Source organism: Oculina patagonica, chromosome 10 (genome assembly GCF_052425735.1).
Source record: "Oculina patagonica isolate OP01 chromosome 10, crgOcupat, whole genome shotgun sequence".
NCBI classification, from domain to species: Eukaryota; Metazoa; Cnidaria; class Anthozoa; order Scleractinia; family Oculinidae; genus Oculina; species Oculina patagonica.
Window position 1 is genome coordinate 13,325,209 of NC_135767.1, and position 12,337 is coordinate 13,337,545.

General features: G+C 38.0%; 1 protein-coding gene across 2 annotated transcripts in view; it reads left to right on the forward strand.

Moving 5' to 3' along the window:
* LOC144629047 (lactadherin-like) overlaps window positions 1-12,330 on the forward strand; it is a 22,961-nt gene extending 10,631 nt beyond the window's left edge. Inside the window, exons 1-9 of one of the 2 annotated variants that reach the window (XM_078487211.1) lie at window positions 1,529-1,625; window positions 1,962-2,057; window positions 2,688-3,060; window positions 4,506-4,665; window positions 5,361-5,665; window positions 6,790-6,928; window positions 8,324-8,661; window positions 8,985-9,123; window positions 10,908-12,330. In XM_078487211.1, coding sequence (XP_078343337.1) covers window positions 2,056-2,057; window positions 2,688-3,060; window positions 4,506-4,665; window positions 5,361-5,665; window positions 6,790-6,928; window positions 8,324-8,661; window positions 8,985-9,123; window positions 10,908-10,915 — 1,464 coding nt within the window. In that variant the 5' untranslated portion in view covers window positions 1,529-1,625; window positions 1,962-2,055 and the 3' untranslated portion in view covers window positions 10,916-12,330. Of the gene's footprint in view, window positions 1-1,528; window positions 1,626-1,961; window positions 2,058-2,687; window positions 3,061-4,505; window positions 4,666-5,360; window positions 5,666-6,789; window positions 6,929-8,323; window positions 8,662-8,984; window positions 9,124-10,907 lie in introns of those variants that run through there. The other variant, XM_078487213.1, reaches the window with a different exon arrangement.
* Window positions 12,331-12,337: the final 7 nt, after the last annotated feature.

The following is a 12,337-nucleotide window of genomic DNA, read 5'->3' on the forward strand; positions in this document are numbered from 1 at the left end:
TCGAAGTTATGAGTACATGCATGCCGTTACAACTCCTTTTCATGTCTGTAAATGTCTGAAAATCATTAAAAGTTTTAAATGTAAAGAGTGCACTTACAGCATGTTATGTTGAGCCCCCCAGCACTGCCATTAGACAAACTGCAAATTTATAATTATCAGTGCAGACGTTTTTCGCCGGTAGTTTCTAGAAGCTAGAAAGACTTTATCCATCAAGGCCGCAGCTGGCAAGGGACAAGAAGAGCCTCTTGCCTTATCTATATTTTACCCACATATTAAAATATATAAGTAGTATTGGAAAAATAATCCCTAGTTGAAAGAAGTTGATTTTTTCCGAAGAAATACCTAATAGAAAATGCAAAAAAGAGTGTTTTAAAGTTCTAGATTCAAAAAAACTGGCTACGACCTTGGACAAGCACTATTACTTAAGAGTTAAACCTCTATTTTACTCCTTATTTCAAACATATTTGACTCAAACAGAACGATTCCAGTAAAGAAGGTATTATCAATTTCAACTTTTGACAACTGATGGTTAGATGAAAAATTTAAGAGGCAAAGTTAAAGATGCCTTTTTCTCATTTAGTATACCTATCAACATAAAATGCAAAATCTATCCTAATTGGTTGTTTTCGACTGATGTTAATTTCACATCGGAAACGTCAAATAGATTTAGTTAGTCCCGTTAAATATTCGTGAACGCAAAATACTAAATCTACCTTGACCGGTTTATATAATTCATTTTCTTTGAAAATTTTTAATCGAACCGTGTTGAGATAAAAAAAAATATTCCGTGTTTTCATTTTGGTAAACGACATGCGCTTACACTAAATAATCTTTTCTTAAGATCTTTGGTAATTAGCATTTATTAACAACACTAAAGCACCGATTTTAAGTTTCGTTTTCCACGAAAAAAATAAAATGCACGTTAACTTGAACTGTATACGTTTTAAAACAATACTTTTTTTGCAAAGATAACTGGTAAAAAAGGCATTCATGTGTAGTGGTAGTTTTTACGTCAAATCTTAAAATTTGCCCTGCTATTAGACAAGCTGTAAATTAGTTTCATCAAGACCCTTGGTGGTTTTAAGTCTCTCATTCTTAACAAATTTCACCACTGAAATTTTTAATTTTGTAAAAATTTAGAGAGACTCGACAGGTCTCTTTTGATATTCGTTAACGCAAAATGCCGAATCTACTTTAATTGTTTTTTTTTTTCGTTAAACAAGCTGCAAATAAGTAATTTAAAGTGCAGACAGTTTGCCGCCAAACTACCTACAAACTACCTTGTTTGGTCAAGACCCTTGGTGATTCTTAATCTCTCATTCTTAACAAGTTTCAGCACTGACATTTTTAATTGTGGAAAAGGTTAACAGGGGCTTGACAGGTTTTATTTAATATACGTAAGTGCAAACTGCCGAATCTACTTTAATTGGTTGTTTCCGTTAATTCGAGTCTTAGATTAGTGAGGGGTGGAAAAGTAATCATTTCAGTTAATGTCTTGCGGCAAGCTCGATTCCACCTGTTAGCTATCTAAGAATAAGAAAATTACCAGAGACCACGCTAGCTCATGATCGTTTTTATTTGGCGGTTATATTCGGCCACCACTCTACAGCACAAGACACTGTAAGGTACTGTCTCTAGATATATATTGTTGGACATTTTAAATTATCTCAATTATATATACTTTAAGCTTAATCACGCTCACCCAGTGAAAGTTGACTCAGTTGCAAATACATTCGAGAAGAAAACATCGCTTCAGAGTTTGTTTGGGTGGAAAAGGCCGAAATGATATACATGTAGGTGATTAATAAAGCTGCTTAAATTTGAGTTAAACGACTGCTGCTCCGCCAACTGCAACCCAACATATTTTGTCTACTTGGTAATTATTATTTTTAAATTAAGTATGCAGTGAAGACCTCCACAACTGATTATTCAATGTCGTTTTCCCTTATCATCTTTGCCAGACGAAGACCTATCGCCTGAGAAGACTGGAATAACTTTCACACAGAAAAGACAAAAAAAAAACACACTTCTACGGCGCTGACCTATCAAGCTGAAATGTAAGTGAATAAAAACTCACATGAACACACAGGTTTAGGTTGTTTTGTCACTCTAAGGCGCTGCATCTTGTAGACCTCAAACATCTTGGAAGATCATAATCATGACTAAAACACAACCAACGTACTACGAGTAACTCTTCGGATACATCACTCCTTCTTTGAAAGATGATCATTACTGCATTCTTTATGTTTCGCTTAGTATGTCTCTGCTGGCTTGCCTTTCTATAAAATACTTTATAAAGGCAAAATGCAAAGTTTTGTAAAGAAACAAATTTTGTAGACATGGTTTTGAAGCATAAATTAACTACTGTCGATAGTGTCCAAATTGAACTGGAAAATCTCCCTCTATTATAGTGAACTTCTGAAATACTTCGAGGAACTAAAGCATAACAAAGAAAATCTCTAGGTAGAGAATCCAACATATGAAACAACTAAGATACTAGAATTGGAGAAAAGACCTTTTTTGGCAAATGTGGAACCATAAAAACATCTTCTTCATCCAGGATCTTTTAAATAGCAATGGCAATTTTCTTTACTTAGAAGATCTCGAACCAAAATACAAAATAAAAGTCATTTTTTAACAATACTATTTTTCCTTCCTATCACCAAACTATCATCTTTGTATACCAGGAGGAAATTTTATGCTTGCCTTCGTAAAGCCATAATTTCTTTGTTCGTGACCGCTGGATTCGTCATCGTGGTTACCACTGGCGCTTGCAGTGATGGGAAATGCTCTGCTACATCTCGCTTCGTCATTGGAGAGAACATGGCCGATGGTTATGCCCTGATTGGCCATGTGTTTGCCAATGTTTCTGTGGCAGGAGCGTTAAATTGCTACCAAATATGTCAACCAAATTGTCGTTGCATCTCATTCAACTTCCTGACAAATGTGAATCAGGAAAACTGTCAACTGAATGAAGAAAACAGACATCTAAAGCCCAGTACGTTGGTGCCAATAAAAGGCTCGCAATACTATGACCTGGTTATAAACTACGCCATCAAGGTAGGAAGAGTCTGTAGGGCTGTGGGTGGTGACGGGTTTGTGTGTGTGTGTGTGTGTGTGTGTGTGTGTGTGTGTGTGTGTGTGTGTGTGTGTGTGTGTGGGGGGGGGGGGGGAATGCGGGTGAATGGGGACTTCTTAGCATCAGTGATATGTGCCACCTCTAAGTGAATGGCTTTTTGTCGTTTTTAGTCCAAAACAGTGCATACATTTGGACTGTTTTACCGTGCAATATGGAGAGAGTTTTAAGAGGTGGGCCAAGCAATCCTGCCAAACATTTTTGGAAATCCACACTCCGCCCTCGTTGTCACCGGCTCAAATCATCATCTTTCAATCAAGAGTAGCCAGGCATTAACCTGACTAAAATCCATACTCATGCACGAATAAGATCTTTAAAGATGATGACACGATGAAGTCATATAACGTAGAAATTGCGTCATGATTCCCGAACATCCACCCTCTTGGGTAGGCTCTTACCGATAGTGCTCGTAAAAAAAAAACATTAAATGCTTAAAGCAGTGCTTGTTTTTGCCAAAAATGTGCTAAAATAATGCTATTTTTTTGAAAAAACGTGCTCGTGGGTTACATAAAAATGCTCACTTTTTCCATTTTTTTTAGCATAGAATATTACATTTTCAGAAGTTCAGTTACCTTTTTCATTTTCTGCCTTGGCTGGCTGACTTCCATTGTTCCTCGATAACGACGTGGATGACGTTATCTTTGAAACGAGTGTGACGGACTGGGTTTCTAGAAAGCAACCGCTGACCTATCAAACCTATACCCCAGGCCTCCTCGGCTCCTTTGATTAAAATGAGGGCCAAATGCATCTGGGAGGCTTTGGACGCCATAAATAAAGTCAGATTGTGCTTTTTAACACAAAATTAGACAAATAATCAGTCGAAAATCCAAAATAATGCTAGCAGTGCTTTTTGGGATAAAAAGAAAAAAAAAATGCTAGCACTTTTGGTAAGAACCTAATCTTGGGTTTCTTGATTCTTCCATGACGTTTGACAATAACCAAAACTTACTAAGAAGGAATCAAATCTTAAAAAAGGTTGCAAAAATGATTAACAAATGTAAAATGTCAAATTTTATTAAAAAAGAGAGGTTCAAAATTAAAAAAAAAAAACATTTCAGCAGTGAAAATATGGTTGCCACAAAAACATCACGTTCGTACCAACTTTTGGCCAAATAAATTTTAGATAACTTTCCAGAGAACTGATGTGTCTTACATAAATGTCGAAAAATCTTATAGATATTACAGTTTTTATACCCTACTCAACTCTGGTCTGAAGAATTATTGTTAATCCTTCAGCGTTTAGTGACAAATTTCTCCACCAAACGGAATTTTTTCAGCTAGTAGTTTAAAAAAATATAAAGAATGCCATAGGGAGAATCTGTATGTTTTCATACTTAAAAGGGGTAATATATTTTATTCTTTGAGCCAGACAGGAACTTCATGGTCTCCTTGTGCCCAGTGTATCAACCGCTGTTGCAGTGATCAGCCGTGTCTTAATGGAGGAACATGTCGGGAGAAATGTGAGGCAGCTGGCAAAAGATTCATTTGTGATTGTCCTGCAGGGTTTGTTGGTCAGTGGTGTGAGAAAGGTATGAAATAAAAACATGTCGGCTTTTGTTTTGCTTTTACTTCCTATAATGGCCTATACGGGGAGGCTCCGCCCGAAAGGGGTAACTTTTTCAGGCTGCAGGTATATAAAGGGTTAGGGACTTCACAAGTTTAGGAGGCCCGCGCTGACTTTGAACGCTTATTACTTTTTCAAGATTCAACCAAACATTGCCAAACTTTCTGAGTTTATCTAATTTTATTGGGAATAATTAGGGGTCAGGAACTTGACATCACCATGGCAACGGCATTTTGATAGGCATGTTTTCCCCGATTTGTAATTTTCGTGTTTCTCTTAATGGAAATTCACTTAAATGCAATTATTTTTATCTTTTACGGTTTTTAAGCACAATTTTGTTGATTTTGTATACTTTGCAGTAATTTGGGCGGTTTTCTGGCGTTTTTGAAAAAAATTAAATTCCAAGATGGCGGATCCAAGATGGCGGCTGTTTTGACATTATGATGTGATTGACACTTGGTGTGACGTCATCATCCTACGTGACGTATACCAAAAGAAATATTTTTACACATACTATATTCCCTAAAAGTTTCATTGTGATTACTTAAATATTTTGGAAGTTACATAGCCCCCCCCCCCCCCCCCGGTCAGAGAAGGTCCAAGAAAGCCCGGTCTGAATAGGGTTAACACATTTTTTGTATTGATTCCATGACAATGTAGATTGCAGCCTCGGAATGGAAAGCGGTGCAATATTGGACGATCAAATTAGTGCCTCTTCAGTGCACGGCTATTTTGTCGCCCAAAATGGCAGATTGCAATCAAGTACTTGTTGGATAGCTGCCTCAAACGATATCAATCAATGGCTCCAGGTTGATCTTGGTAATCTGACGAATGTGACAGGTGTAGCAACACAAGGACGAAATAGTGACGTATACTTTCAGTGGGTAACCAGGTACAAGCTACAGTACAGTAATGATGGAGCTAACTTTCAGTACTACACAGAAGAAGGACAAAATGCAGAGAAGGTAAGGCCCACCAACAATGTTTCTCAATTAATAATGGTAATAGGACTGCGTGAATACCGCGTGGAGTGAAAAAATCAGAATCGCAACAAATTGGACTCTGACTTACTGTTTCCAATTAAAATTTTGACCTAGAGGTAAGAGCCTCCCCCGCCCCCCTCAAAAAAATGTCACTTTACTTAAATATGCTGCATAGAATAAAGAAGCATCTGTGAAAGGTTAGTCTTAATCTAAAGTAAATTACAGTAGCCTCTCTCTAAGTGTCCGTCTTAGAGAGGTTCCCAGAATATAGAGAGTCGAAGTAACAATCTATGCACAAAGAATAAACGTCTGTTTTAAGTTATTTACTTAACCTACAAAAAGGGAAAAAATATAATTAGAAAATTGGCAAAATTGTTCATTACAGTCAATAATTACCTACAAAGTAAACATTATATGTTGCAAACTGGAACACCTATTCATGTATTCGTTTCTTCAACCACCAAGGCTTGGAGTCTTAACTTTTTCTTAAATTCTGTCAACAGTTTGTTAATCTACTAATCTTTAACATATCAAAAAATGAATACCAAAAGTCAATCTAGATTTCGAGAAAATTGGGCTGTTTGAAAACAAAAGGAAACAACAATCGTTGCTATGGTAACCTTTGTTCATTATGGTGTATTTTGGCAAAAATCGAACATTGGCTTCCTAGATAATTTCCATTATCAAAACGACCACCCTAGGGCTAAAAAAACTACATCGAGCCTCCTAAAGCAGAGAAGTTATCCGTTATAGCGGACTTTTTTTGGAGAAAAAGTCTCCGTTTACGCTTCAAAGTGTCCGCTGTCCGTGTTAGAGAGGTGCCTGGCTTTTAGGCAGGGACGAGGTGTCGGTCTCATAAAAATAAATAAATAAAAAAAACTTAAAAAAGGCTTTTGACATGGTTTTTAGGCCGTTCTTGGAAAGCGTGATAAATGTTTTGAAATAACTTCATTGCCAATCACTAAGTACTAAAACACGCATGTGTGCGGTTGAAGCGAGAACTTTCAAGGTCAGTGTATTTGTTAAACAGCAAAGGCCATCCAGGCAGTTAGCAGCAAAGCTTGCAACATAGCAAACGTCTAACATATTTCTTATTACTGATGTAGGCGTTAGATGGAAATACAGACTCGCACACTGTCATTTATCATGACCTGAACCCACCAATCACAGCACGCTATATTCGCTTTCGACCAGTGGCTTGGTATGACCGCATAATGATGAGGGTGGAGGTGTATGGTTGTCAAGGTAACACAGATTTCATGTCACTAGTGTTATGTTTAAAAATCATTTTATTGGGAAGAGTTTGTCTTTTGCCACCCAGCTCAGTATATGGGTATTAGCCATACCACAAGCCGTTTCAAAAATCCAGTCCTTCAACGATCTCAGTTTTGCTCGCACTGGGATCATTTTTATACAAAATATTTATTTGAGGGTCCAAAAGGAGGGGGGGGGGGGGGATGTTTATCTCATTTCTGGAACCAAATTTTGCCTAAATCCCATTTTACAACCTATTGTTTTCTTGAAGGTTTCCAAATCCCAGTCCCAGTTCTACTGCTTTTTGTTTGTGGTTCCTAGTCCCATGCAGTGACTCAAATCCTTTTTTCCCAGTGAACATTTGCCCAAATCCTTAGCTCTCATTTACCACTTTTTATTATTTCTCTCTTAATTATTTCATTTATTTAAACAATTGTGGCCATGCAGATTAATATTCATTAGAAGACACTCATTCAGGTTCAATTGGAAATCCGCCACATCTAGCGCTGATAGAACACGATCACTGATCCACGGGCAACGGTGGACATGAACGAACCCTCGAAAGATTTGCTCTCTAAAATCGAGATGGTTGCTGACACCAGCCGTTGTAAATGCGAAAGGAAAAATAAGCAGTGAAATTAAAGGTCGTGAAGTACTCCAAATTTGCTGCAAATACTATTCGATTCATTGTAGCGAATAATTTATTTTTTTTGGCGATAAGCTCTTATAGCAAACAGGTCATTCTTCACTCTTGCCGTAGCTTTATAGTGATCGACTCAACATTAGATGCGCGCGTATAATGCAAACACGTTTTCCAAGACAATTTTTGTAGCGGTTTCTTTTGACCAAACACTTTAAAGAAGGAAAAAAATAAATAAGTTATTTACCGGCTTTGGGTCGGTCCGTATAGTAAAAAACTGTGAACTTGGCCTTGAAAATGCTGCCCTCGGCGTACGACCTCGAGCAGCATTTTCAAGACCTCGGCCACAGTTTTCACTATACGGACCTCCTAGCCAGTAAATAACAATAACAGTGATATATATGACTGGATTCATGAAAGGCAGCCTAATGAAATTTTCACCGCTTTCAGCGCAAATCGCCGTAAACGCGTTTTTTTCCCCAAAGTAGTCGACATAAAAACTATATATAGTGAATGTCAGTCCTTTTTCTCTCATCCTCTCTCTTTTCTATATATCTTTCAGCGCTGTACTTTATTTTTTCCCTTTCTCGGCATGTTTTTACGCCATATCGCAGTGTAATGTACGTGGTCAAAATCACTCAGGCCACTTTTCGTTGACCACGTTTTCATAAATCCATTTATATAATATACAGTGTATATAAGTAGTCTATGTTAACCCTTTATTTTTTTATTCCATAACAATCTAGCTTGCAAGGGAGCCCTCGGGATGAAAAGCGGGTCAATAACAGACGGGCAAATTAGTGCCTCTTCAGAATGGAATGACGATACTGCCGCCAGTCATGGCAGACTACATTTGCAACCATCTGGCAATAATATTGGATGTTGGGTAGCTCGCACAAAGGATGTCAATCAATGGCTGCAGGTTGATCTTGGTAGTCCGGATACGACTGTGTCAGGTGTAGCAACACAAGGACGTACTGACAAACTATACAATTCCGATCAGTGGGTAACCAAGTACAAGCTACAATACAGTAACGACGGGGCCAACTTCCAGTACTACAAGGAACAAGGAGACACTGATAGGGTAGGTCCAACAAAATGTTTCTCGATTACTAACTAAAGTTAAGTGACTGGAAAAAAGGCGAAGACGATGTGTGTGTGTGTGTGTGGGGGGGGGGGGGGGGGGGATTGGCATAATCTTGTTCCATCAACATGACTGGAAAGCAAGGTGAAACTTTTGAAATGACGTCATTGTCATTCCCTAAGTACTAAAACACGCATGTCTGCGTTTGAAGCGAGAACTGTCAAAGTCAATGTATTTGTAAAGCAACTAAGGCCATATAGGCAGTTTAGTAGCAAAGCTTGCAACATAGCATACGCCTTACTTCTTTCTTATTAATCATGTAGGAATTTGCTGGAAATACAGACCAAGACACTGTCGTTTATCGTGGCTTGAACCCACCAATCACAGCACGCTATATTCGTTTCCGACCAGTGGCTTGGAATAACTGGATATCAATGAGAGTCGAGCTTTACGGTTGCCAAGGTAACACCGATTTCCTGTCACTATTGGTTTGTTTAAAAATCGTTTTAGTGGGAACTGTTTGTCTTTTTCTACCCATGCAGCCATACAGTTGATTGTTATATCACAAGGCGTTTTAAAAATCCAGTTTTGCTCGCACTGGGATTATTTTTATACACAAATATTTCTTTAAGGCTCCTGAAAGAAGAAATATTAATCCCATTTTTCAACCCAGATTTTGCCCAAATTCCATTTCACAACCTATTGTTTTCTTGAAGTTTACAAATCGCAATCCAGCTTTACTATTCTTTTTTTTTTGATCCCCAGGGATCCAAATCCTATTTTCTCAGTCAACATTTGCCTAAATCCTAGTTCCCATTTTACCCCTTCAGGCGGCTCTTAATTATTTCATTTATTTAAACAATTTTCCCATGCAGCTTAATAAATATTAGTCGACACTCAATCATGTTCTATTGGAAATCCGCGAAATCTGATTGGCTCTCTTGCGGTTTTCACTCATGTTCTTTTGGAAATCCGCGAAATCTGATTGGCTCTCTTGCTGTTTTCTTGTCGCTGATAAAACAGGATCGCTGCTTTAGAAATTAAAGGAAGAGTTACTAGTAATTTGTGGCTTACAATACAAAAAATAATGTGAGTTTTGGACTGCAATCATTGAGAGTGTCTACTAAAACAACTCGCCGTCGTTTTCTATGAGCGATAATCAACTTTGTGCCACGTTGACTCTTTGCTCACAGAAAACTCGGTCTCGTAGTCTGATAATTAAGTTGCCTTTATTTAAACACGATAAAGTTAAAAGCTTACAAGCTTAGGGGGCGTGTACCTAAAAAAGTGTATAAAAGTTAAAAATATTTCAAGTGATATCGATGCACGTTCCTACGATAAAAAGACCTTTGACGCAAGCTTTGCTTGAATAAGGCTTCGAAGGGTTGAGAAGGCTAGAACTCAATAAAACAAATGACTTGGAGAAAATTGGCCACGCATGTGGCAGTTTTAATTAAATCAATTATCTCTACGTCATAACAAAATATAGAAAATCGGAACAGATTAAACGATAATGTAAACGTGGGGCGCCAAAAAACGCCACCACAACAATAAAACGAACAGAAACGAATAAACATTCGAAAAAAAAACGGCTAATAGCAGGGAAAACCCGTTGGTCGGCGATAAGGTGCGGCGGAAGGAAAACTTTTCTTGAGCTCTCGACACTTTAATGGCGAGGAATAAAAGGACGAATTAAGCGATTATTCCTGTTTTTACATAGCAAACTCCGCCCTAAAATGTTATTGGTTCAACTTTGTACCTGGTACGGAACCTCCCAACGGGTTATCAAATGAACATGCCCGACATAAACAACATTATGTCTAGACATAATGTTTGGTTTCATAATTATTTAAGCTCTTTACAATTAAATTTAATTTTAAAACTAGTAAAAATTGAACCCAAACCATATACTGTAGGATAAGGAATATAAGCGCCCTGGTTATAGGCCCATTTACCTGTAAACAAACCGCCATCCCCCGCATTTCAGCCCCCCGTGGCTAGATGACAGTACTGAACAGGGCTAAATGCAACTTTATTATGACTTTTTTAACTTATTAAAGAACGTATTTCGATCAACAATGCCGTGGCTAGTTTTTAAAGTTTTTTTTTTTTTTTTTTTTTTTCACTTATATAAGCTCCCTGGATATAAGCTCCTCCGTTTATAAACCCACCCAAAACCCCTTACAAATTTGTATAAGCCCAGGGCTTATAACCGGAATTTTATGGCATGCTTTTGTTTTCGACAGATATCTGAAAGAAAGACGATTTGAAACGACAAGAAAGACACAGTGTTCCTTTTTAAATTTCCTGTAATTGTGCACGACTTTTTACAGAATTAGCAATCTTAAAATCTTATCATAATCATCATGGTCCTATTACCACTCTTTCTTTGCTAAAGCACTGTTTTTCACTGCACGTACATAGCATAAGTATAAAAAATGATACGCATAAGCTTATGCTATTGCTTATGGTAACGTTTACGCATAAGTGCAAGTACAAGCATATGCAAAAACATAAACACAACCACAAGCAAGCATAAGCACAGGCAGAAGCACAAGAACAAGCACAATGACAAGCACAAGCACAAGCACAAGAGAAAGAACAAGCACATGCACAAGCACAAGCGCAAGCACAAGCGCAAGTACAAGCACAAGCACAAGCACAAACAAACACAAGGAAAACTTATGCTTACGTTAATGCTTATTTCACTTGCGTTATGCTTATTTTACTGAAGTGGGAACCAGCGCAAAATAAAAACAAGTACAAAGATTTGGCGTTATCATACAGTGTTTATCCGAATTTTTTAAGCACTGCGCTTTAGTATGTCGTCTTGTGCTTATCGCAAGTGAACATCCTTGTTCTTATGCTTGCGCTTATGTTTGTGTGAACCATATATACTTATGCTTATACTTGAAAACCAGTCTTTGAATAGCACTGGTGGATTAAAACTTTAAACATTCTTGTAGTAGTCCATCGGATATTTTCATCGTACAGTTTGTTAAGTAATGATTGTAGTAGAGCACTAAAACTTGTTGTTACTAATTATTACAATAGATATAGAACTGATACAAATTATTTATCTCCTTTTAGTAGAGTAGAAATAACCCACCATTGGTAACATGTCATCCTTTTGTTACTCTCGGCCGCACGAAAGCGCCAATAACAGCTAAGTGTAATGTCCACATTAAACATCGTATTGTGTGTTTTTTTGTGGTGTGGTGCGGTGTTGTGTGGTGTGGTGCGGTGTGATGTGTGGTCAATTTTAAATACTTTATTTACCCTCGGATTGTAGAGTAGCTTTTAACAAAGCTCATATCTCCGAGCATTTCAACAGTACAACGGCACAATGGGCAAAGACCAGACCACAAAACCAAGGATAAAACTAAAGATGCAGGAGACGGGGCCTACGGTTTATCGTCCTTATCCGAGAAAACTAGAATATCTAACCATTTGCAGATGTTTTTTGCAAAGGCAGCATATGCTTCTCAGTTATAGGTGTGGTGTGGTTTGGCATGGTGTGGTGTGGTATGGTGTGGTGTGGTCGTTGTATGTAGCCTGTGCGAAGCGCGGGAAAACGTACCGAGTACCGGCGAAGTTATTTGAATGGGTAATCCTGTGTTGCACTAGCATGTCATCTATGGGTGAGGGGGCAACGGGGGGGGGGGGGGGGGGGGGG